This window comes from Vanellus vanellus (genome assembly GCF_965231255.1).
Source record: "Vanellus vanellus genome assembly, chromosome: 2".
NCBI classification, from domain to species: domain Eukaryota; kingdom Metazoa; phylum Chordata; class Aves; order Charadriiformes; family Charadriidae; genus Vanellus; species Vanellus vanellus.
The window spans coordinates 50278806-50304407 of NC_138906.1; the positions used below are offsets into that span (position 1 = coordinate 50278806).

Consider the following 25602-nt stretch of genomic DNA (forward strand, 5'->3'; position numbering starts at 1 on the left):
AGTTCAGAACAGTAATTATGCAGTGGAAGACAACATACTTGTATGCGTAACTTGTTGTTTTAATGACCAAAAATATAACTTCAGTGGATTTGTATATCGCACTATCTACCTTTTTTCCAGTAATTTGATTTGCAAACTGGTGACAAATACTACTTAAATTAGTTGTCTTTTATATTGTAGTTTCTAACTTGAATTTTGTTTCTCTTTCTTGAAGAGGCTGCAACAAGGCATACACAGGACTTCAGACGACTGAAAACTGAAAAGAAAAGGCTCGAAAAGGAGCTAAGGAAGGCGCAAGTAAGACTTTCTTGGTCTTTTGGATGAAGCCTCTTTTAGTACTTCTGGGGGTTCAAAAGGAAGCTACTTGTAATAGAGATACTGAAATAGTAAATTTACATTTGTTGCGGGTATTGAGTAACTAAGCATAGCAATTCACTTTAAAAGAATTTTTCCAGCTGAAGCATGATCTTTGAAATGTTGATTTAGATTTCATGCTAATTAAGAGTAGATGCTCTACAAACTATGTATGGCATGAAAAATTAATGTTATTTAATTTTAATAGGGAAAACTTGATGGTGTACATAAAGAGAAGCACAGAAAAGGTAAGTGTTCACCTTTGATTATGTTCAGATTTATGTGTGGTATTGTTCCGTTTGAACATTTCCTTTTCCCCCCCTTCTCTTTTTAATAGTTAAGCATGCGGAGACCCAGAGTTCAAGTGAAGATCTTACAACAGATATAGACAAAGGTAAGTGTTTTTGCAGGACTGTTCTCTGCAGAACCAACCGTTACAAATTTATTGCAGCTCTTCTGGAGTTGCAGTTTTGGAAACAGAGGATACTGACACACATGCTGTAAGAGCAAATGTGGTTGATACAAATATGTTACACTGATGAAGGACTAATGTAATAGATTACTATTTTCAGCTTTGCAGTAAGGAAAATATTTGGTTTGTTAAAATGACTGGTCTACCCCATGCATGTATGGTCAATTGATGTGCAATTATAAAACAGAATGCAAACACTGAGAAAAATATGAACAAACTTGTCTTTTAAGCCCACTGAAATGGTAAAGGAGGCATGCGAAGCAAAAGACACAAAACAGGAGTGTAATCTGCTACAATTTGTATGTGAGGCTCTGTAAATCCAGCGGAAACACAGGATGTATAGTTGTTTCTTATCCTATTGACTTTTTTCCCTAGTGATCTAAAATGTCTGCTGCAAATTATCTGAGTCTAACTGTATAATGGAACAAACTCTTTCTAAACTTGCTCTAAAGTACTGAGGCCAAACATTAAGCAAACTTATTTTTTTAATTTTTGCAGTCTTTTAAAATACTGGTATTGCTTTTGAATTGTTTAGAAATTCTGAAGGCAATTTTAAGGCAAAAGAACTTCCCTGTTCTATTTCTTGCTTTGCAATATTTGTATATATGAAGTTTGTTGCCAAAATTAAACTTCTGAAAAAGGTAGGCCTAGTCAGTTCTTGTGTGTCTTTGCATATTTTACTGTCTTTTGGATTGTACTAAATTGGTACCCAATTTCATCTTTTAATTTTTAATTAATGGCAAAATGTAAAAATTAAGATCTGAGCTCTACTTTGAGCTTCAAATAGCAGCAAGGCTTTGTTACTAATGAGAAATTGTTAGTGCTCTTAATAGCTGTCATGTAGAATTTGGCAGGTTTTCCTCTGATGCGCTAAGGTTTTTTAACATGTCTCTTCATAAAGTAGCAGTTTGCTGTGGTCTTTGACTTATGGCATTGGCACAAAACTAATAGTCTCGGTTCCTCATTGTTGGATTTGATGATAGTTTTGGCATAAGTGAAGTGCTTGTGTATTTTGAGTTTTTGGTCTGCTTCTTCCTCTCCACCTGCTCTTCTGTTTCGGGAACTAGGTTGTTTGGCATCACCTAGCAATGGTGCTATTAGGACTCCAGACAATGTTTACTAATGTTGTGACTTGATTAATTCAGAGACATTTAATGTGCTGTTACTCCATGGTAAGACTAAGATGAGTTACTACTGAGTGGGCATAAAGAAAGAATATGATATAAATACTTTCTTCCTAAAAGATTTCCTTCCCCATTTATGTTCATGTCACCTGAGTTGTTTTAGAAAGCTGCTTAATTTCACTAATGCTACATTCAGATCTGCTTTTACATTTTACTCTGGGGTCTGCTACAACTTATTGCCACCCTCGCTGTAGAAAAGAAAATCTAAAGCATCCTGCATCTGTTCCTTCCGTCTGCTTTGTGGCTATGGCCAATACAGGATCCGTTCCTTCAATGACATCTAGCATTTCTTTTTTTCTGAAGCTAAAACACCCCAATGTCTCTTGTCTTAATTTCTGTTGTGGTTCTTTTTTATTTTGTTGTGGACGTGACTGTGTTCTGAGCAAAGAAAAAAAAAGAAACATGAATTCTTAGCTCTCTGAACAATTGAGGTTTTCCTCAATTTACAAAAATATTTGTTTTAACAGAAAAAATAAAGCTCTTGTTAGAAGAACTCTGGATATGCATTGACAGTGCAACAGGAAAAAGAGAGAGTCGGGAAAATGATCCTGTCTTGGGTGAGATGGCATGCAAAGTCTTGAAATTTTCTTGAAGCTATCTCTCTTTCTGACCAAAAATAAATATTGGTACATTTTTTCAGCTTGTTTTCAGGATAAGGCATGGCCTGAAAAAAGAAGACTGACTGTTACAGAAGGTACGTTCCAGTAAACGTGAATTTACTAATATGCAAGTACATTAATTTAGTGTTACTGGGATATCATCAGGTTGCGTACTGTTTGCTTAACTTTTTTGGCAGACTTGAATACTTCCCTTGGTGATTGCCTGGTCAAATATGTGTGATTAGAATATTTGAACAATAATTGCAAATGTTAATTTGAACAGCCAAATAAACTGGAATGGTCTTCTAAATAAAAGCTGTTGTAATCTGCTGTTGCAGTTGAGAAATCTGATTCTTTTACTATCAGCTGCTTTAACTATTTCTAAGTAGTCAAAACTGACCTCTCATGTTTATACCTTAATTATTACTTCATTATAAACTCTGCAGTATATAATGTGAATTACCGGATGCCAGCACTCTCTTTAGTCTGAAACAAACACATGGGAACACAGTTGGAGTGTAAAATGTAAGAAGCTGTTACCAGCATTTTCTTCATTTGTACCTGCCTGAATAATAATAGATAACAGTGCATTAATTCTCATATTCATAATACAGAGAAACAAAATGCATAATTTGGTGATTTAAATTTGGTTTTAATTTTGTAACATGATATTCAGTATAATAATAAAAAAAATAACCCGACTAGTTATCTACATGCACTTTCACAGCAAACTTGAACTGTGTTAACTTTACATAACAGATGTCATTTTCCTTCTGCCCTCAAGAGTAATAGGTGCCTTGAAACTGCATTAGTATTTCTGTAGTTGTCTCTCCGGAGTGTGCTTATTAATCTTTCATTTTTCTTTTATTTTCTCTGCTACTTTAGTTTTCTGTAACTCAGGCTGTAGAGATACTGTCTGGGATAAGTACCCTGTCTTATTTAGAGCTTTGAAAGTGAACTGCAATCCTGTCTTCCCACCCTCTTAAGTCTGAAAATTTGCTACCGGTGTAGATCCAAATTAATTTAGTTTCAGATTGTGTTCCAGTGGAATACACTTAAGAGGTGCCAAAAGTTATATTTTGTGGACCAGCTCATAAGCCGATTTATCAACCTTGCTCCCACCAGTTCAAAGCAGCAGATCTGTGGCTTCATCTCCAAAACTGAGCTAGACTGTTGTCCCCTGAGATTCTGAATTTGACTTCTTGATCAAGGGTCAATCAAATAACAAGAACAAGCACAAGAAACTGAAAAGTTTGAAAAGTGGGTGATTTCAGGGGTATTGGGTTCTAGTGTCATCCCCTTCCCATGTGCCATAAGGGGAGCCTTAGATTCCAGGAGCCTTGTTCCATCTTTCCTATTTACATCTCAAGGAAGCTACAGTACTTTCACAAAAAAAAACAATTCTCCATAACAGTCCCTTCTAGTCAGTCCCTCTTTTGCTTTTGTTGGAGTGGGTAGATATCGCAGAAATACTGCCTTCTGTTGATTTGGTTTTTTTTTTTTCTCTTTAAGCCACAAGCAACCATCTTGTTGTTCTGCCTCTCATGAAAGTGGCCATTACTTTGGATTCGTAACAGCAAAGTGCTTATGTTTACAGATGCAATCTTCTAGCAAAAAAAAAAAAAAAAGATCTTACTGAGTTTGCCCTAATTTCTTGTCTCATATCATAATGGTGTCATCTTAAAAAGAAAATCAGCTTGATGGTGGTATTACTGAAGCATCTTTTCCAGAGAATGGAATTTCATCTGTCTGACTGGATCTAGCCTTTCAGAAAGATACCCGTTTGGCTGATTTCTTAGTACACTCAAGTGTGCTATAAAATATCCAAAGCTTTGCGTTACAGTCAGTGCCTTCTCTGTTCCACCAAGGTTGGTACCACTTCGAATGGCTTTCTTGAAGAACGTGTTCACATGTGAAAACTGGAAGACTTATCAGGCTTTCCATTCATGTGCCATTGTGAAAGCCTCATAGGATAATGAAGTTTTTCCAAACTTAATTTAAAAGCAATTTTGCTTGGTCTTGGTATTGTTAGAAATCTGCCAGTAATGAAGTTGACTGTACCTGCAGTTGACCTTCAGACCAATAACCATAGACCATAATCTAAGGTTAATAGGACATTGCTGTTTTTTCAGACTTTGGAAAACTGTTTCCCATTGTAATTTGAGCATAAAGTCACTTAAGTTGTGAATGGACGTGTGAAGAAACATTTGAAGAATCTTGCAGCCCAATGCTGAAAACTTTGGTAATTTGGATTCTCCAACATGCGCTGTTCGTATGCAGGCTTATGGTGAGAGGAGATGAGGGAAGATGGGAAGACCACATCTGGCAGAAGCTGAGCCTCTTCAAGTAGTATGTATAATGGCATTCTGAGCTAAATCTGGCCTACTGCAGAGCTATACCCATCTTATCTGATCAGGCATTTGCAGTCACTGTGCTGATAGTGATGAATTTTTGCTGTAAAACAGAAGAGATTCTATGGCTAGATGAATTATTTTGATAAAATATCCAGCATCTTAATCTGGCCCTTCTTTTTGAGAGAAAAAAAAACAGGACTTGTTTCAGAAAGTTTCCTGTTGTTTCAGGTGGGGAGAGAAGAGGACATTGTTTTGCAGCAGTGAATTGCCATGCAATGTGGACAATTGGAAGCAAAGATTTAAGTTGTAAAACTCAATTTGTTTAGTACCAAAGCAACCATGTTAGCACTGGATTGCTTATTTCACCTCTGCTCTCCTTTCTCCATTTTTCGTCAAGGAAGTATTTATTTCACAATAGCGCATGGTAGATTTTAATGGTGTTTTCAGATCAGAATAATCTTAATCTTTTCTCAGAAGAAGGAGAAAGCAGCAGTATAAGGGTTTGAAGCTATGTGGACTAGATTCCATTTTGTAGATTTGAAGACAAAATGTAATCATTTTGGGAAGTGACATAATGAAAAAGAGTGTGATTCCCTGTGCAAAGTAAAACTTGTCTGTGAAATACAATCTTTGAGAGGATCCTTCCAATGAAAAGAGCTCAGTATCAGTAGGGCTTTTCCTGAAGTTCAGATAAGGGTGCCAAAGAGTTGGCTGTTTCCTATAGAGAAGTTTACTATAGCCTGAACCTTTGAAAATTGCTATGTCAACTCTTCATACAGATAAGGGGGTAACCATGAGAAAAGCATCTCATTCCTAAAGAAATTCAAACAAATTTATCAGGGACTGAGTTGGCAAGAGATGAGGAGAGAAGGATGGAGAATCTCCTAGTTATTCAGAAATTATATCTTTGATCCATTTCTCAAAGGGAACTTCTTAGGGGGAGGTGTGTATCAATATTCTTGGCCTCATTACTGATCTTGAGAGTGTAGATAAGGTGTAAAGTTCCTGATAACATCGTACTGTTGTGTAGTTTACTGTGCAAAGTAAACTTCCCAGTTGTCTAATTGAAATTATTCTAAGGACAAAATATGGGACTATGTGTTTCTGCCTGCTTCAGTAGGAAGAAAGCTCTGAGCTTAGAACTGGTTGGCACAAAGGAACATCAAAGAAATCCAAGATATAATCTAAGATTCTGTCTCGGAGAGACCTTCTGAACTTTCCTGCTTTTCTTTGTTCCTGCTTGTGAATGATCTCCTTTTCTCTTGGATGGTCTAATGGGACTCAGATTGTAAAAGGAATCTAGGTTTTTCATGACAAGATGTAGAACATCTTGGAAGCTGTATGTGACCATAGCTTGTAAATAGCTTTATAAAACAGTGTGTGATCTTAAAACTTGTAAGATGCTGCTCTGATCAAAGGCGATATCAGAGCTTACTTATCTTTGGGGAAAATGAGGTGGTGAGGCTCTTTTAGGCTGCATAGTTTCTCCCTCCTCCTACTGTCCATTGCAGCAACTGAGGTTTTGACATGGAGCTGCTACATGAAGTGACTGAGACGGATCTTGGAAATAAGTTTTTCCTTAGTTTTCCTACTAACTCCTTAGTGGACCCAACATATCAGAATGTGCTTAAAGGTTATTGGAAGACAGATCTCTGGGAGGTCACTTTCATCTATTGAATTAAATTAGTATTTTCAAATCTGATACTGCCATTGATGCTGCTTCAGGAGTATCTTTGCAAGTTCTAGTAGTAGGTAAACACAGACAGCAATAATGAAGCACACTGGTTTATTACTTTCCTAACAGAATGCAAGTTCTGCCAATTAAATCAATATATCCTCTGTTCAAAACCATTTTGTGCTTGTGCAGTTCTTTGTACTTTGGGACAGTACTTGGATGTACACAGGATAGGCTTGATCTCTTGCTTGAATACTCCTGATTCTGTGTCCAGTAGTGTTTGTGAGCACTATAAACAAGATCACACATACAAATTTCGTATAAGAATTGCAGATACTACAGAGTAGGTTCTAGTTCCATGTGGCATACTGGGGTTTTGGGATTGTTGATTTCTACTGTTTTATTGGAGGTCATCTTTTCTCTTTATAAAATCATATAATTTGAATTTCAGAAAACTGGGCCGTCTTCTCACTGTTAAAAGTATCTAGCACAATTATAATCAATATTTAAATTCTTTGTCTCTACTGTTTAGACTTTCCTGGGGCAATGTGTTTTGTCTGCATGCATAAGAAATGGGTTACTGTGTAATAATAAAAGTGGGATTTGAAAAGGAACAAAACAAAAGTACAATGCAAAGAATCACACAGAGCACTCGGATGTGCTTTCTTGCTGCTAGAATAACTGTGTAAAACTACTATAGTTGGCATTATCTTGAAAGGGTTGTCAAGTGCTCAGTGTCTTTCATTGTCTTAGTGATTCAAACTCCTTTGTGCATAAGTATGTTTCAGGGGCAACCTCACTTATAAGAAAGTTGTTTTGTTTTTTTTTTAAGGTTTCAGCTTTCACTAAATCACATAATTAAAGACAAAATCCTGTACAATTAGACTCAATATTGAAATTTAAAGGACAAACCATTTAAAAGCATATATGTATTAAATCATAAAACTAGGAATATAGCTAAGAACTCCTTTACTGTGTTTATGGCAGGGTATAATTGTAAATGGCCTGCAAGTGCATGCTGCTGGCTCAAAGCTGCAGGTTGCTTTAAGTTGAGAATTACAGCCTGAGTAGGGAATGTCACTGCACGCTTGTCCTGCTTTTCCTGAACATCAGTTACTGGGCTAAAACTGAAATAAGTCATTGAGCTGTATGGACCTTCAGTACTACCCATTAAGGCCCTTCCTTATGGGTAGAAAAAGTGGGAAGAATAGCCTTAATGATTCAAGTCAGAAAGTGCTTGGGGTGGGAGCTCTTTGCACATACATATACATTTTTCATGAAAAAATAATTGTTAGTGAATAACATCTCATCTCTGTAAGGAAAATATTTCTGAAAGTGACAGTAAGTGCTTCTTATTACTAGTCTATGGGAACATCACTTGAAAAGATGGTAATGCATTCTTATTACTATGGTGTATCATCTCAGTAAAGAAAAATGGGAGGGGAAACAATTCTTAACAATATTTTTGTGTCTTAGAAACTGTACAAAACCACCAACAGCTCAGGAAGTGTGATGGCAAAATGCTGCCTTGGTATTCTTCACTAGAAAGTGCTGGAGAGCAAAATTCTGTAGCAGCCATGCAACTTCAAGCGAGTACTGAGCCTTTTGGAGTTGACTGTGTTGAGAACAGGACTACTGAAGAATGTCTGCATCATGATAAGGATAAAACTGTAGATGTGATAATACAGACAGACGGGGCACACAGCAATTCAGACTTCTCAGATCAGGAGCAAAAGGGCCCAGGTGGAAATGTGATGGATATATTGAATTGGGCCAGGCCTCTTCCTGCTCTGCTTTCTCCAGTACAGCTTTCACCACTAACTACACAGGTGAGATCCGGGCTGTGTCTGACTTGGCACTAACTTGGTTGTATAATTACTGCAAAAATAATGATTTGATATTTCTGTGCTTTTTAATTTTTTTGAGTATCAGCATTGATTACTTATGCTCTGAAAGGATTTCCGTGTGAGCGTTTAGATCCATATGGATACTTTTTTACCTACTAGCATATTGCCTGTAAAAGGGGGCAAAACATAATTTTCAGAAGTATATTTAAAACAGTCACTCATGTCTCAACTGCTGACATAATTTCTTTTCCCAATGTTGCAGACTTACAGTCCCAACTCCTGTTGTGTATAAGTGTGTCTTTCGTAGCAAAATTCCACAGCTTGAGAGTCAAGGGGAACCTACTCAAATATTGTTTTCCAGTAATCATAGAATGCAAGTAGGGTAGATAAAGGAGTCTGACTTTTCACAGACTTTCCATTTGCTATGAAGAACAATAATGGAGAAGGATGTAATTCTGTTGATCAGCCTTAATCTCTCAAAACCACTGCATGTCAGGGCCACCGGTGTATTTGTTTAGAGAAATAGATACTAGTATAGTATCTGGTATATAGATCTATCTATATCTATAATAGATACTCATACTAGGCTTTGGAATATTAACTTTATATTTTTCATTAAAGGATATATTGTTTGGAGAAGTCACAGGTTCCAGCGATGAAGAAGTTGATTGTAGTGCTTCTGCAGTGGAGGATATTTTACAAGACAACCAAGTTCAGCCTCAGAGTTGTAACTTACTCAGCCTCAATGAGGAGTGTAACAGACAGAGTAAATCATGTGAGCATAGTCTTGATGCAGGAATCTTGCATAACCTGAGTTGGAATGAAAAGAATGTTCATATTGGTCCAAAGATGTCAAGACAGGAAGAGAGAGATGCTGAAGCTGCTACTTCAATTACAAACATGGAAACTAATAAAGATTGTTTGGAGGAGAATTCTGAGAATATGGAAACTGAGAAGAGAGAGCTAAATGAAGCAGCAGCCCATGAATTGGAATCCATCGAAGAACACAAAGGAGATAGTGTGGACACGCACAGTGTAGAGGGAGGTTCTCCAGCTGATTGTATGTTACACAGTTTCAAGCCTCAGAATCAGATGGAAAAATGTAATGAGGAAGAGCAAACAGAGGAGCATGTTATCTTAATCAGAGCTGTTGATTATGAGGGTACACATGAAAAGCATGGTGAATTAATGAACACAGAAAGAGTTGGATTATCAGGAGAGAGAGAAACTCCTAGGGTAGTATCAGTTCCCCAAAATGTTACTCGTTTGCCACCTGAGCAATGCATGGTGCTTCAAAGTGAAGATTCTGAGGAGAAATCTGATGTGTTGGTACAGAATGAAATGGTTGAAAATGAATCAAAAAATGTAATCAAATTAACTAATATGGGAAGTGATGTAGGGGAAAACATAAAACAAGTCATAATTGGAGAGGAAATAATAGCTGCAATACAGATAAAAGGACTCTGTGCAGAGACAAATAATGAGAGAGAGCTCTCTGAAAATGTATTGTCTGATTTCAGTAGTTCAAAATCCTGCCGTGAAGTGGAGTGTCCTAAAGACCTAATGATACAGTGTGATGGGGAGGGAATAATTATGGAGGCTGAGGCTGGCACTGGAGCTATTGAGACCTCTGCATGCTTGCGGTGCTCTGAAGTAAAATGTGACAGTGAAGAGACACTGGAGAAACAATGTGTGCAAACAGTACAAAATGAAGTGGACAGAGAATGCAAACCAGAGACTGGTAAAGTCTCTAGACATTACTTACCTGTATCTGCTATTGAAGGAATCAGAAATCCACTGTCTATGGATGACATAAGCAAAAATGTAGGTATGGAGAGGATTGCTTTGTCAGCCTTTCCAAAAGATGATGAACAGCTCAAAATTGAAGACATGAATGTAGCCAGATCTGAGACTATTGAACTAGCCATGAAATTTAACAGAAAAAGTTTTCTAGAAATAGCTGAATTGTCAGAGCTACTCCATAGTGCAGAAAATAGAAAATTAGTAGATATAACGGAAGGGGAATATTTAAAAGGCAAAGCACACCAGGAAGAAAATGGTAGTAATTTATCGCAAGGGAGGTCACACTTGGAAAGTATACTTGGACTAGCAAAGACAGCGTGTGTTATTGATGCAGAAAGCAATGTAGCTAAGTGTGAAACCTCTGCATTAGATTTTACAGAAATAAAAGGTGAAATAGAACAACCTGAAAACCTGTCTAGTACATTAGAACATGGGTTGTCCAAAACTCAAAGCATTAGAGCGTTTGAATCTCAAGAGACTGAATTCAAAGTTAATCCAGAAGATTTTGGAGATGAAAGCAGTGAGCTGTTAGAAAGAGTGGATACCATTGAATCTATCTTAGTAGAAAGTAATCTTACTTCTCAGGCACAGTGTGTAAAACCTCTGAATCAGTTCTTGGTAACTGAAAATGTTAAATGCGATGAAATAAAAGGGGAATTAAATAAACAAAGCAAGGAATTGGTGACTGAGACTTGTTCCAGCTCATTTAACTGGGAAGAGAATGTTGTGAAGAAAAATAATATTTCAGAGATCATCTGCCAGCCTACTTCAGAAATGGCTTTCAATAGTGGCTCAGCTTTTTCTACTCAAGGGGAATTGGAGATGGACTGTATAAATACTGAAAAAACAGATTTGCCTGTGCAAGTGAGAATTGGCTTGGAATCCACAGTGCCTCCTGATCTAAATTTCAGTCTTCAGAAAGCCGTCAGTTTTGTTGAAACTAATTTCACAGAAAAGGGTGCTTTTTCCCATACATGGGAAAACAAAGGAGATAAAAATTGTGTTATGGATAGTGCATTTAATTCTTCTTCAGAAAGCTTGGAAGAGGGTGCTGAGATCCTGTCTGCTGAAAAAGACAATATGTGCAAGGAACTGGACTGCCCTTTCAGGGCAGTCCACAAAAATGAAGTCAAAATTCCAGACGAGAAGGAGCAGCCAGTAGATAAAGAACCTTATACATCTGTTAAATCACAGATCCTGGATACAAACTCCTATAATAAGAATACTTTTTTTCTCCAAAAATTTGATTGTCAAGAATCAGGATGCAAGACTTCTGCGTGGGAGGTTAGAACAGATCCTTCGAGAACTGGTTTACTAGCAGCTGGGGAAGACAGCAAAGAATTGAATAGTCTTGAGGCATCTGGGAAAAATGCCATAAAAAGGTCTAAAAATGATTTTGATATGCCAAAGCAGAGCAATGAATCTGAAGATAAAGACTGTTCTATCCAAAAAGTTAGGTATATGAAATGTTCTCAATGTGTTCCCATGATCAGAAAGGAATTGAGACCTTCCAGGAGAATTGCAGTGGGTGCTCTGGAAACTGGTGCAATTGTTGATGCTGATTACAAAGTATGTGAACTTCATTCAACAAGGCACCCAGGAAATACTTTGACAGTTAGTCATCTAAAAGCAGGCACTGTGGTGGATACCGATACACAGTGTGAAACAAACACCTCTCCAGATACTGCAAATGAGTTGCCAAGTGTTGTTGGGAAGGATTGTCCTAAAGACTTAGCCTCTTGGAAAAGAGAGTGTATATTAGTAACATCTGAAAATACTGAGGGTGCTAATGAATTCATTGTAGATTCTAACAGAGCTGGATGCATTGATGACAGCGAGGAAAGTCTGTTAAAAACTGGGGCATCAAAAGAAAGCCCTGTGATGCCAAATGCTTCAAAAAATAGGTTACCACTATGCCAGATGTTAAACAGATTCTCAGAAACTTGCAGACTGGCTGTAAAAAACAGTACATTATATACAAGAATGTTCTCACTTGGCAATTTCTTAGAAGAAAATTATGCTCCACATTTGACTGAAGCTTGTCAGAAAAGTCTACCACACGGTGTTCATATGGGGGTCTCAGTGTTTGAAGAATATAATCATAATCAAACTTCCACTTCTTGCAACACAGGAGAAAACAACATTGATATTATCCTAGATGGTAGCAGCAGAAAAAATTTTTTTGTCAAGTATCTTCCAAATCCAGCCCTACCTGATGTAGAATGCAGTTGTCAGACTGTTAGGCAGTTTTCTGAGCCACAAAAAACAGTATTTGAGAAGCGATGTATGTTGGAGTCAGAGTCTTGTGGGGATGTTGCTAGCAAAAAGAGCAATAAATTGAAATGCAAAGAGCAAGAACCATCTGAAGTCTTGACTGTTTCAACCAAGACAGCTGCCCAAGTAATGCATGCCAAGCTATCAAAGAGACTGTTTAAAGGTAAAAGAAAAACAAAGACTCTAAAAGTTAAACCAGCTCAGCCGGTTCTTGCAAATGCTGATACTTCTATGCCAACATGCTCATCTGAGACTATAAATAAAATTAGGCAAGAGATGGGTCCTCCTCTGCCCCCCTTGTTACTGCCTTTGATTGCTACTCCTCCAAAAGCTGCACGTACCATATCCCCAGTAATGTCTTCTAATGGTCAATCCTCTTTGCTTTCTCCTCTTGATGACCTGATATCCCCACTACATGAAACTCCTGTGCCTCCTCTCATGTCTCCATTAACAGATACTCCAACAGTAAAATCTGCTCTTTTATTTTCTCCTCCTTCACCCTCACAAATGGCAGTAGGTAGAAGGATTCGCTCCTCACCTTTGAAATTTTGTACTTCCATTCCAAAGCATGCGCTTCCTGTCCCAGGAAGATTTCCTCTGTTTGCAGCTGATAGTGCTGCTGCAGGTGGTCCTCAGGAGAACTCTGTGAAAATATTGGACACTATGTATCCAGAGCTGTCTGCAAGGGCAAGGACACTAAACATTCTGAAAGGCAATATTCAGCTTAACCGATGTGCTTTTTCAGACAGCCAAAGTTTGCCAGGACCTGTGGCTCAAATAGGTGGTTTCAAAGCAATTGCATCTACATCAACTGCTTTTGTTAAAACTGGGAGCAATTTGAAATCTGACAGTAGCAAAGATCAAGACAAAGATGTGCAAATTCAGCAATTGCTTTCAGACTCATCAAATCATCATGAAAAACAGACACTATTGCCAATATCTATGCCAAGAAGTGCAAAGAGATTGAGGTTGGACAGTGAACAATCAAAGCTGGAGCCCAATGATATTGCTGCTGTTGGATATACTGGAAATATAGTTTCTGAAACGGAGAAGGCTTTCCATGACAAAAGCTGTGAAATCAGTGATTCAGCACACAGTTCCAGCTTAGAAGCATCACTACTAAGAAAAAAGGTTATTGATCCTGACTGCCAGAAAGTTTCATTGGCATTGAAGAAAATTGCTGAGTCCTGTTTTGACTTGCTACCAGTTATTAAAGGTCATGTGTATGTTGGCAATATCTCAAAGATTCCAATAATGAGAGATGAAGAGAAAGAAGTTGTCTATGAATTTGGTATAAAAAACAAGGTAAGTAACATCGTTTTTAGTTTTGTGTTTTAATAATGACTTCTGTGTAGTTGAAAAGACTATCAGTATGTAGTATTTGAATTCTTAATTGTTGAGGCAATCCACAGTGCTAAAATGTAGTACTGCAAGGTTTTCGGACATCTAAACTTGTATAATGTAAGAAAATACAGAACTTCACAAGAAATTACTGTCCAATGGTGCAGAGCGGCATTTATAAATATGTTCACTTTTCTGATGTATGCATAAACCGCTTTATTTTTACGCCATTTTTTGTAGTGGATAGCATTAACGATTGTAGGAGTTCCTCTAAAAGTGTGAAATTTTATTATCTTTATTTTTTCAATTAAATAAGATAAACTGCATTGTGTATACAATAGTGACATACCTTTTCATACCATGTTTACCTTTATTATTCTGCATTAGGTTATTCAAATGAATTTTATTGCAAAAAATCTTCCATTAGTTTGTTTCTCAGAACTTGCTTAGTGTTGAAAAAGTTCACTTTAATTGCTGTCTTTCTTATACATACTTTGTAGTCTACAGCAGAGCAATTCACCAGCTGATGCACGGCAGCATTCTGCCCTGTTTCAGTTCTTGAACACAAGTTTTGCACAGATGTTGCTACTAAGTTCTCAGGTCATCTTTGTTAGGAGTTGCCAGAAGGCTATGGCAGCTTTATTTTTCCAGTTGGGCCAGTAGCAAGGCCAAGTACATACTCCTAACAGGCACACAATATGCACCTAATCTTGTTCCCTTCTCTGGCTGATCAGGGTGAAAGCCTGGTAGTGGAAAATACATACATATATATGCAAACAGTATGGATCCCTCAAGTAGCTAACATTAGACATTCAGTATATCTAGTAGGTGAATCCTGTCCTCCCCACTTGTCTAATGCACTGACAGACTTACAGACACAGACCAGTAGCTGGTCCAGACCTATGGCCTTACCTGCATCTGACCCTCAGACCCTTGGTCTTTCAAGTAGCTGGCTTGGACCTTCTGGTTCCTCATAAAGCCAACACTCAGACTCCCTGGTGTCTGCAGTTACCTAGTCTAAACCTGTGGCCTCTCCAGCACCTGGCTCCTAAGCCTCTCATTCTACTCCCTACTTTTAGCCCTCCCTCTCAACATACTACAGGAAGTCTTGCACAATCCCAATATTCTTCCTTGCATCTCATATTGAGTCCCATGTTACAGTAGACAGTAACACCCCTCCCCATCTACTGCAGTATGTAAGGTGATCTGGGAGTGACTGCTGTTAACTAATCTAGTAAGTTTCACGTGGACAATGGGCTGTTGGTCCTTCTGTGACACCTGTGGAAGTAGCCAAGTCGGGGTGCTCCATTTGCTCTGATTAGATTATTTGGGTTCCTCTACCTGTCGTTATTCCTCTCCTCACTTTTTGTTTAAGGAAGATAGTTTTTAATCACATATCTTAACAATTTATATTTAAAGAATGGTAGTCCTAGTCTGCATCTGTTTAAGGCATGTTTATTCTGGGAAGTTGCTCCTCAACTATTTTTTTCTTTGGCTGCTTGCCTCTAATTTACTCTGTTATATGTATGCAACCAGTATTCTTGCAAATACGATAGTTCTTTTTACTTCTGTCGTGGTTCTCATTTGTCATACTACTATGATGTTATCAAATATTCTCAAGTATATAATAGTCTAACTGTATTTTTTGTGCCTTATAGCATTTAGCAGAGTCCTTGCTGCATGTTATTCTCAATAAACTCAAGGCTCAGAAGAATGCCACAAATTACAATTTCAATCAGGCTCTATGTCGAGTCTATACAGGAATTTGTCGACAGTTGGGAGATTTGGAAAGAGCCCGCCTTTTCTGCTATAGCCTACTTAAAGAAGGTGTAGTATGGCTTAGTGGTCTTGTATCTTAAATATGCTGTGTGTCTTTGATGTAGTGTTCCAGAATGATTATGTTTGTAAAACCAAACAGAAATCCTGTGAAAGGGACATTTTCCATAAAACTTTTTTCTGTAGTGCATAAGTTCACACTGTTCTAGAAGAAATTTACCTTCGCACCATTCCTCTACATCTGTGCCTCAGGTCAGTGATGACCTGGGCTCCTGGTAGTCTACTCATTTTTCCAAAGAAATATTTGATTTACAATCCCGTGTGCTTTTATTTTTGCCCCTAAATGATAATGTGATTACAAGGAATTTTGTACTTTTTGCTTATTAGTATTTTCTTAACTAAGTAAGCACTGATTCATAAAGCAAATGTAATTTTAAAAACGTATTGGCTTAAAATAGTGCCAGGAGTTGGACAATACCTTGATCAAAACCAGTGCATTTGTACAATGTGTCGTCCTTAGAGTTTTATTACTTCCCATTATCCAAAGTCTCGCTTCGTTGAGAGGGTTTTTTCATTTTGGTTCCCTTCCTCTTCCCCCCCCCCCCCCCCCCCCCCCTTTTGTTCCCAGTAACAAAGGTAATACATATGTACAGTCACTTTACTAAATTGAGTATCTTAGTTCTGGAAGGACTTCACTTAGGTTGAAAACACTCAGCCATCCAGGGGTCAAAACAGTATACTGGTATCTGTGTTTCAAATTAAAATATAATAAAACTTGAGAGCAATGGGGAGCAAAATGCTACAACTTTTGATTGCTTCAATTAGTGGTTATCTTCCATGCAACATCTCTGTCTTTTTTCTTTTTTTTTTTTTTTTTTAAATCTTATTAAGGATTGTGATATTAATTTGTTAATATTGTTGATTTTTTTTTTGGTTGTTGAGTTGTGATATTTTTGTTTGGGTTTTTTTTTTTGCTTTGGTTCTTTTTGGAATTCCTGGTTTCTTATCTGTTTCTGTGTCTTTCATTCAGTCCATCATAACTCACCTTTCACTTTTTTCATTTTACTAGTTTTAATACTGTACCATGTCAGAAACTATTACTTGTCAGATCTCTTTTCTTAGTCTAAATTAACAATTAAGCCTTTTGTTTTGCTATACCATGGTACATTGTCTTTTTGTGGGCTCTTGCAAATATTAAACGTTTTTTTCCTTTCTTTTTCTGGGTAAGATCCAAACTTCAGTAGTTATGCAGATTTTTGTTGAATGATTTTCCTGTTCTATACTTTAAATTGCATAAATTCCTGTTGAGGTTGTTCTGTGGTTTTATTGTTGTCTTTTGAGTGTGAACAGCTGTAAACACATCTTAACAGTTGTTTGGTTTAAAATTTGTTTATTTTTATTTGATTACAATGCATTCATTTCAGGGTTTTCTTTCATGTAGTTTCACATATTAATTCCCATCAGAATTATGGCAACACAACTGTGAGCTATGTGAAAGCTACACAATTGCCAAATTGACTATAAACAGTCAGTACTACCATCATCTGCTCTCATGACTTCTTGTCCATCCGTTTCTGTTCTGTTCTCCTTTCAGGTGTTCTGCCTTAAATGATTATAAAATAAATGTTACCTTTCTTTGGTTATTTTTCCTTTTACCCCTCCTCTGTTCCCCTCCTTTTTTTTTTCTTTTTTTTCTTTTGATGCCTCTTTAACTCTTACTCATCACTGAGTGAGCCTTTTTAAGTGTTCCAAATTCATGGGCAGGCAATTCAAGTTGCAGCATGTAGATAATTCTAGTTCAGTAATAGTCCTTGTTCTGACAAAAAAAGTTCATTCTTATGTAATGAGCGGCCTCAGAGTAGAGAAGATCCATCCAAGACACTGGATGGAACTCTGTAAATTCTTTATGCCCAGTGAATCCATTAGACCTTCTTGATTTGCTGTATTTTCATATGCTCTCTAGTTCTTAAGATCTTTCTCAAAATGCAGAAATAATGCTGAAGTGAAGAGGGAAGACACATCTAGCTTTTCAGTTTTCATTGTTTTTTGCAGCTTTTTATAGTGACAAGAGTGTGAAAGTAATATCTACTTCTTGCTTATTCCAATGTACTTTTTATTGCTTGCAGTCTACATGCTCATGTTTTATTTTAATATTTTGCCTTGAAGATCTCTGCTTTGGTGTTCAAAAGAGTCTGTTAGCTTCCCTTTGATGGCCTGGAACTCTGTCCTCTCTTATTTGTATAGTTCTGCATATATAGTTGTCAGATACTTGTTCTGAATTAATTTAATGAATGGTGTTTCTTCAATTATATCAGTAGCACACTTTTTTGTGTCTGTGGAAATACATCATTCATATATGCTCACTCACAACTTGTATAGTATATAATTTCCCTGACGAAGTCTGGGAAAATTGCTGAGCAATATCAGATTTCCTATTTGAATTGTATGAAAGTTTTTTGCAAAGTTTTTTTTTTGTTGGGTTTTTTTTTTTTTTCTGTGGATTTCATAGGTGTATGGGTGCAGGGTGTTAGTAAGTACTGTGGATTTGTACTGAAGACCTGATTTTCACATTATTACACATTTCAGGATTTTTTTTTTTTATCTTTTGGACTAGCTCTGGTTTGACCCAGTGATCATACTGCTCATTTGTGACTGGAGTGTATTAGGTAGGCTCTGGAGTGCATCTGCCAGTTTAATTTCATCCTAAAAGAATCCAGTTTCAGTGCTCCAAGACCACTGTCCTTAGTGAACTAAAGTACAGTAACAGGGATGAAAGGAGACTAACCTAAAAATCCCTGGACTGCAGTTGTTATGTGACTTCTATGCCTTCTTTCCTAGTTATCTTGCTGAAGAGTGTATTAGCTTTAATGCCTGAGTATATATTTTTTGTTTTTAAATATTAAAAACTTACTTCGTTCTGTCTTTTTTCTTCCTTAGACTTTCCAGACTCAGAAAAATTTATTTTATTTATCACAAATGTATGGTCTGACATATTTGCCTTCCAAGGTGCAATTAACAAAGCTATGCAATTAGTTGTCAGGCAGAGTGCAAGCAATGAGATGTTGGCCTGTTTGAGTGCTTATCTCAACTGGGAACAGGTAATGTCTGCTTTTATTGTCAGTATCAGCTTTTGTCTGCATTGGTTGCTTTGCTGGCTGAATCAAATCAAGCAGCTTACTTTTGATGAAGGGTATAAAGATACCCTGTGAATCTCATACTGCTTCAGGCATGCTTTTTCCTGCGGTTGTCTAGACCCTTACTAGAACACATAACTTTCCTTGTTTTCCCTATTAAATACTAATCCCTCTATTAAACATTAAAAGTAAACATTGGTTTTAAACTTTGACTGGAGTGTTCTTGGACTAAGTGTTTTTTTCTTTTGTTTTGCTGGGATTTTTAAATATGTATTGGGCTTCTCTGTCTGTGATAGTTCTCTGTGTAATTATTTATCACAGTTATGTTCAAGATGAGCTTGTCTCATTTAACTCATTATTTTTCTGTGAGGTAGACTGTAAATACCCATTTATTACCAAAAAAAATCAGCCAATTAATTCCATAAGCAGTTAGCACGATCAGTACAAAACTGCCATGATGGCAGAAGAAGGATGACCAATGTTAAGGACCTAAGGACTTTTGAGATTTGACGTCAAGTCTTTGAGCCACTGGGCAAGTCATTTAATTACCGTGAATTTTCAGCAGGCACATAGTACCATCCTGAAAGGGATGTTGCAGAAAGGAAAAGTTGGGACACACTTGATATCATCAGTAGGAGCAAATTTATATCATGCAGATGGAAAGCCAGAGGTACGTTGCTTCTGGAGAAGGCATTTGTATAACAGGCTTCTGTGTTTGCTCACAGGCTAGGGCCTGGGTAGTTTTGAAAACACAATATTTATGCCAGGCTTGCTTGGTTGGAAGTACTATAGTTCTGTAAATACCAAGTGAACAAAATCATCTTGATTCATAGCTCACCTATTCCCTTTCCTAACATGCTTCTCCACAACTGCCTTGGGGACTGCAGGTAGGCTTACTACTATCAGCATAGCCTTTAGGTCTAGTACCCACTGGAAAAAGCATGATAACTTCATTTTTTTCTTTAGATCTGAAACCAGTCCTGAATTTAATATGGTACCACTAGAATTACAGCCCCTATAAACCTCCTGATTTAGTGGAGTGAGTTAAGAGGGCATGGATTTGTATATCACAGTTGTGATGTAGCATTAAGCTCTGTTATTAAGCTATGCTATACTGCAGTCCCTGTTTAGCAAAGAATTTGTGTTCTCCATTCTATTAGGTTACAGCTTTCAATTTCATGCCAATACATATGCATATAAGTATGTCTCAGTAAATGTTCCTGGAAATACTAATTCTGGCCACTCACACTACCTACTTTATGGATCTCTGTGAAATATGAGAGCTGCTGCAGCTGGGGAGAAGTACCTCACGAATTTCTGTAATGATGAAAGCAGATGACATCATCCTATCTGTAAGATGTTTCTTACTTAGGTGCAAATACAGGGACAAATTTCAAGTGGATTGTGGTTGACAGTGTTATACATACAATTTTATTGTAAGATCATTCTACTTATGAAAGTAAAGCTCCTGTAGAATGTGTATTCATTTCTTGGTCAAAGTATGCCATTTTAGTGACTTGCACCACTGCATAACTTGCCAGTTACAGAGAAGATACGCTGAGCATCCACTAGAATTTTTCCTTAATACCTCAGATATTCAAAGGATATTTGTTTTTAAATTTCCTTGTTTGCCATAGCTATTTAATTAGAAGATTTTTTTTCACATGACATGTTTTCAGTTATTACTGCCTTAACTATTGAAAGTACTTGCTTGGAAATTAGCTCCTAATGAACAATAAACAGTAACAAATTTCAGCATCAGAAAATGATTTTAAAACCCCCAAAACTTAGAAAGTGAGCAGGATTAGTCTAATCTTCTTGCACTGGAAAACACTCTTCTGACCTTAAAGCTTCATTGAGAGAAACAAAAATCTCAAAATTGTAGGAGAGAGGAGAGTGAGTGTAGGGTTTGTGGGTTTTGTTTGGGGTTTTTTTTCTCCAAACTCTCCTTTTAATAAAAGCATCAAGAAAAAATACTGAGTACTTGAAGATTTTAGTTTATGTACTCTTTTTGTTTGTGTTAAGTCAAACCCAAAGTTGAATTTATGGTGTAAGATGCTGCGGACAGTTAGAATCAAATATATGTTAAAAGTGTGGTTCTGGGTTGGTAATTTTTCATGCATTAAGATAATGACCTTCTAAAATTACAGAGTTCCTCTTTAGATGCTGGTATTATGGTCTCAAACCTGCTTTTAGAAATGCAGTCATGTCCAAAAGTAGAATTTCAACTGAGTGACCAATACGGAGAAGATCTGAGTAAAGATGCTTGGCAGTACATATTTGCTGTTGATTTACTCTGCTCTCGCCTGAAGTGGGATTGGACACATGACAATGTTATTAGGTATTGTGGCAAGTATTTCTTTCAAATGTTTTCTTGTGTGGTTTTCTTTGTGGTTTGTTTTGGTGGTGTTTGTTTTTTTTTTTTCCCCAAAATTTGAAACATTATGACTCAGCTTTTAACATAATAAAACATTGCACAGATACTTTAAAATGAGGGTGTTTTAACCTGATGAGACCTAGACTACTGTATTTGTGTGCCTTATTTTAATATAGAATGAGTGATGAATGACGAAATGTAGGATTTTATGGTACTGGTCCAAGAAATTAACCCTGTTTGTGAAGCTTTCTAATAAAGAATTGCTTTTAAAATAGCTGTATGTGGACAACTGTGAAAGATCTTGAGATGGATTGTTTGTCAACAAAACAAAACGGTTGTTTGTCTTCCTCTGAACTTAATTGTTGAATTTCCCCCCTTTCCCCCTTTATCACTAGAAAATGAGGGTGGAACTTTTGATGTGTAACTAGCACTCCTTCAATGTTGGAAGTGAAATGTAACCATACTTATTAGTGTACTATCTTGATTTCAGTCTGATTGTAATTCTAAAATCATTATAATACTTAGATTCAATGTCTTAAGTTTTCTTTGAACACTATAATCCAGTGCATGGACTGGTACCATACTTAACTTGGTTTGAAAGACTTCATATTGCTACCTACACTGATCTTTGATACCTACACTGGTCTGACAGACCCTATTTTCTATGTAGATATTACATAACCTAGTAGAATCTCCAGAAATGTCATTTGTTTAACTATGACAGTGTAATCATTGAATATAAAGTCAATGCAAATAACTTAGAATCATCATCAAGTCTTTTATACAACTCCCATGCTTTCAAATAGTAAAGAAGTTATTTTTAGATAAATATTTTTAAAATTAATACAAATTAGCTTTAATGAAAGGTATGTCATGTTAACTAAAGCCATAGAGTTGATTGTTGAGTTGTGCTCATAATAGCTAACTAGGCCTATTAGCATCATTTTAAAGATTAAAAAAGTCTTGTTTCAGATCCTTTCGGGTTTAAAAAAAGCATCAAATCCTACTTGTAACATGCAAACTGTGAATTTTCAGTCATACAAGAAGCTTGCATAACATCTCAGCATAACATTTGAAAGTGAACTGATTTCATATACATCTATGAAGTAAGTGGAGTAAGTTCTTGACTTTTAAGTCGAGATGCAGAATCTTGCAGGGAAATGATGCAAGATGAACAGAAATACTGTGATGAAAAGGAATTCTATTCTGAATGGGAAAGATTCCTTCACAAAGTTAGCTTTGATTGTTTGTGTTTAAAACCTTCTTTCTGTTACTCAGATTTGTGGATGCTTGGATTATTACGAGTTTCCCTAGAAGGTGAACTAAAGATGCAAGTTGAGCTATGGAAATACATGTTAAACAGAGGGAACCATTTGCGTTCGTTACTGTATAAGTATTCTACCACCTCTTCATGCAGATTTTCAAATTCATTTGTCTTTCACAGCAAAGTGCTTTGGCCTTCTATGGATAAATGGGTAAAGAAGAGAAAGGGGCATGAGACTGCTCAATCCATTCCTGATAGTGTTATAGCATTGACACTCAGGCTAATTGGTAAGTAATCTAAATTCTTGGTTGAACTTCTGCTTTGTGTAAGTATGTGCTTTGAAAGCATCCACCTGCCTGGAAAGGAAATTGAAGTATTTTTGCATTTTTTTTGCATCTTCATTTTATTTTATTTTTTACTTCAAATATTTTCACCTTAAAAGCCAAACTTTTACACTCCTGTGCAGATATTTTCTTTTTGGCAGCCAGTGGAAAGCATATGCTCATAATACCTCTTCCTGCAATTTTGTTAGATTCGTTTATTTGGAACCTAAATGGCATTTAAGGTAGATAGATAAACTTTGGGTTTCAGTACATATTTTCAGTATGTAGGCTGTGTAATATTGTGTTAAACAGAAATTGCATTCCTTCAGAGTTCTACACTTAAAATTGTAAACCTGTGGGAGGTTGTCTCAGTCTGATGTTAAATGCTTTGGGGTCTTTAGTCACAAAAGGAATAAGACAACTGTTGTTCCCAAGACAACATGGTAACAAGACTGACTAATTATTGTAATTGAAATTTGCATTTTCTGTTGATACTTCAACAGACAACCAGTAAGTCTAAAAATTATGCAGTTGACTGTCTAAATGTCAGATACATAGTAGTCTTTTTTTTTTTCAGGTCGGTTGGGCCAAATAGGTTTGAAGGAAGGATATCTTGCTGCAGTGAAGAATATCAGTTCTGTAATTGGACTATTTGTACAGCATGCAAAAGAGGAAGGTAATGTTTATTTAAATGAACTTTAATGTAACATCTGCAAAGTAAAGTTTTGCCAATATAAACAGAACATACAAATTAAAAAACACATGCCAAAACAGCTTGCTCATGCAGTTTTATGTTAGTGCACAACAGTACAAACAGTTTTCAGTTTCAGTCCCTTTCTCTTCCACAGTTAATGAAGCATTTGTATTACTTTCTGTTTGAGACAAAGAACACTGAGATAGTTTCAACCACCCTGGAATTACACTGCTACATGTAACAGCATATCAGCTGCTTCAGAGAAATTAAAGGTTGATCTTAACTTGAGCAGTAATAGCTAATTTGTTACCTGAGCAGCTCATGCTGAAGCTTGCTACTAGCAAGACTGTTGTATCGAGAGAGCATTGCAAGACAGTCCAAATTCCTGACTGAGACAAAGAGAGACAATTAGGGCAGCAGAGATCTGTATTGCTGAGTTATTCTGGATGTTAAGTGCATTTTGCACTGAAGCATTGATTGATGTTAGGGTGCTGTTTTGAACCACTTGTATAGCTTCTCTTCCTTGCTATCTCATGTTCTTCCAAGTAAGTGGCATATGTTTGTGTCTGTTTCAGACTCTGTAAAACTGACTGTTTTCATAAAATCTTAATTAGACTAAAATCATTAGATGCTCAAATCTTTTATGCCCTTTGAATACTGAAAACCTGCTGAATTCAGAAAACTGGAAAATGTAGATAAAATGACATGTTCTGGAATTTCTGTGCAGGTTGTCATCTTGCTACTTTCTGGTTTTAGGCATCCCAGTTATTGATGTGTTTTAATTTCACTTCTTGAACTAATAGTTTCTTTAGATTCAGGTTTCCGAAAAACACTTGCATATCAAAGTTTCTATGAGCTGATTGTGTTAACTTTTCGCAGGTGTTCCCTGGGGTGTGCAGCTGGCAGCCATATATTCACTGTGTGACTTGGGTTCCAGCAATCCAGAAGGTATTGTTGAGGCCATCCATGCTTGGAGAGCAACAGTTCTTAACAACATCCCTTTTGCTGTCACAAGTGGCATAGCTGAAATTGCTTCTCTGTGTGAAATGGAGCTAAAGTAAAATCTAGGGAAGTGGACTGATCCAAAGGAAGAAGTGCCTTATTTTACAAAGCAGTAATTGGCTCCAGTTTAAAAAAAGCAACAAAGTGGTGTATCCTCTTGTATTTTTTTTTTTTAACAGAATGTCTGATCACACAAAGCAAGCTCAAGTTTTTTTTATTTGGCTTTTCTGTTTAAAGGAAGAGTTTTTTAAAAAACAAAAACAAAACAACAAAGACTTGCTTTTCATAGTAACTGATCAGTGATCTGAAAACCAGTGTGTCTTTGACTCCTGAGATACTTCTGGTTTGATGTCAATGAAAATCAGCAATAGTTTCCAACATCCAGCAATTTGGAGCATGGGCTATTTGACACAACAGAAGATTAAGCCTGGCTGAAAACCTGGCTCTATTACTTTGTACTATATTTATAAAGTAACCGTTCAGATAGCAGAACTTTGCCCAGATTCTGCTTTATTTTTCTTGAGTAGTCTCATAAGCTTAATTTAAAATACTTGTGTGAGACAGGTAGGAATTGACTTTTTGTGTAACAATCATGTATAGAGTAACAGAGATATAAAATCTATGAACTTGTGTATATGGTATATTCTGATAATGTGTCTCACATTTGATATTGTTCCACTTGGGAAATTTTGTGTATGTAAATAGAAAGTTAGTTCAAAAAAAGTTCACATTTCCAATGATAGCTTCACTACACTCTGTTTTTGTATCTTTCATAATAAAAGAAGCAAACACCATTGTGTTCTTGATGGTATTTTTAAATAACACAGAATGAACTGTTTTTTCTAGCTTATATAAATACTACTTTGTGGGTCAGGAGGAAATTACCTATGAGATCATGTCACTGAATAAACTGCCCATAACACTGCAGTTCTGGCCACTGGAAAGAGGGTTTGTTGCATCTCTCCAGAATTTTCTGGTATGCCTTGGAGACTGTGGAGGTGGTTTTAAAAATCCATTGAAAACTTCTATTTTCACCCCCTGATTAGAACCATATGAAGGGGTGAGTTTTGCTAATGCATATTCTCATTGTAGTGGGACCTAGACGCTGCCAGAGCTTCGATGTGGTATC

General features: G+C 36.7%; 1 protein-coding gene across 1 annotated transcript in view; it reads left to right on the forward strand.

Annotated features, from left to right (window-relative positions):
• The window catches only part of ICE1 (interactor of little elongation complex ELL subunit 1), a 41579-nt gene extending 16321 nt beyond the window's left edge, over window positions 1–25258 (forward strand). The window contains exons 7-18 of the mRNA XM_082499168.1: window positions 215–297; window positions 563–602; window positions 692–748; window positions 2478–2567; window positions 8115–8467; window positions 9107–13867; window positions 15562–15730; window positions 18617–18777; window positions 20964–21154; window positions 22635–22741; window positions 23355–23453; window positions 24351–25258. Of these exons, the coding sequence (XP_082355294.1) occupies window positions 215–297; window positions 563–602; window positions 692–748; window positions 2478–2567; window positions 8115–8467; window positions 9107–13867; window positions 15562–15730; window positions 18617–18777; window positions 20964–21154; window positions 22635–22741; window positions 23355–23453; window positions 24351–24532 (6293 nt within the window). The 3' untranslated portion in view covers window positions 24533–25258. The remainder of the gene's footprint in view (window positions 1–214; window positions 298–562; window positions 603–691; window positions 749–2477; window positions 2568–8114; window positions 8468–9106; window positions 13868–15561; window positions 15731–18616; window positions 18778–20963; window positions 21155–22634; window positions 22742–23354; window positions 23454–24350) is intronic.
• Window positions 25259–25602: the final 344 nt, after the last annotated feature.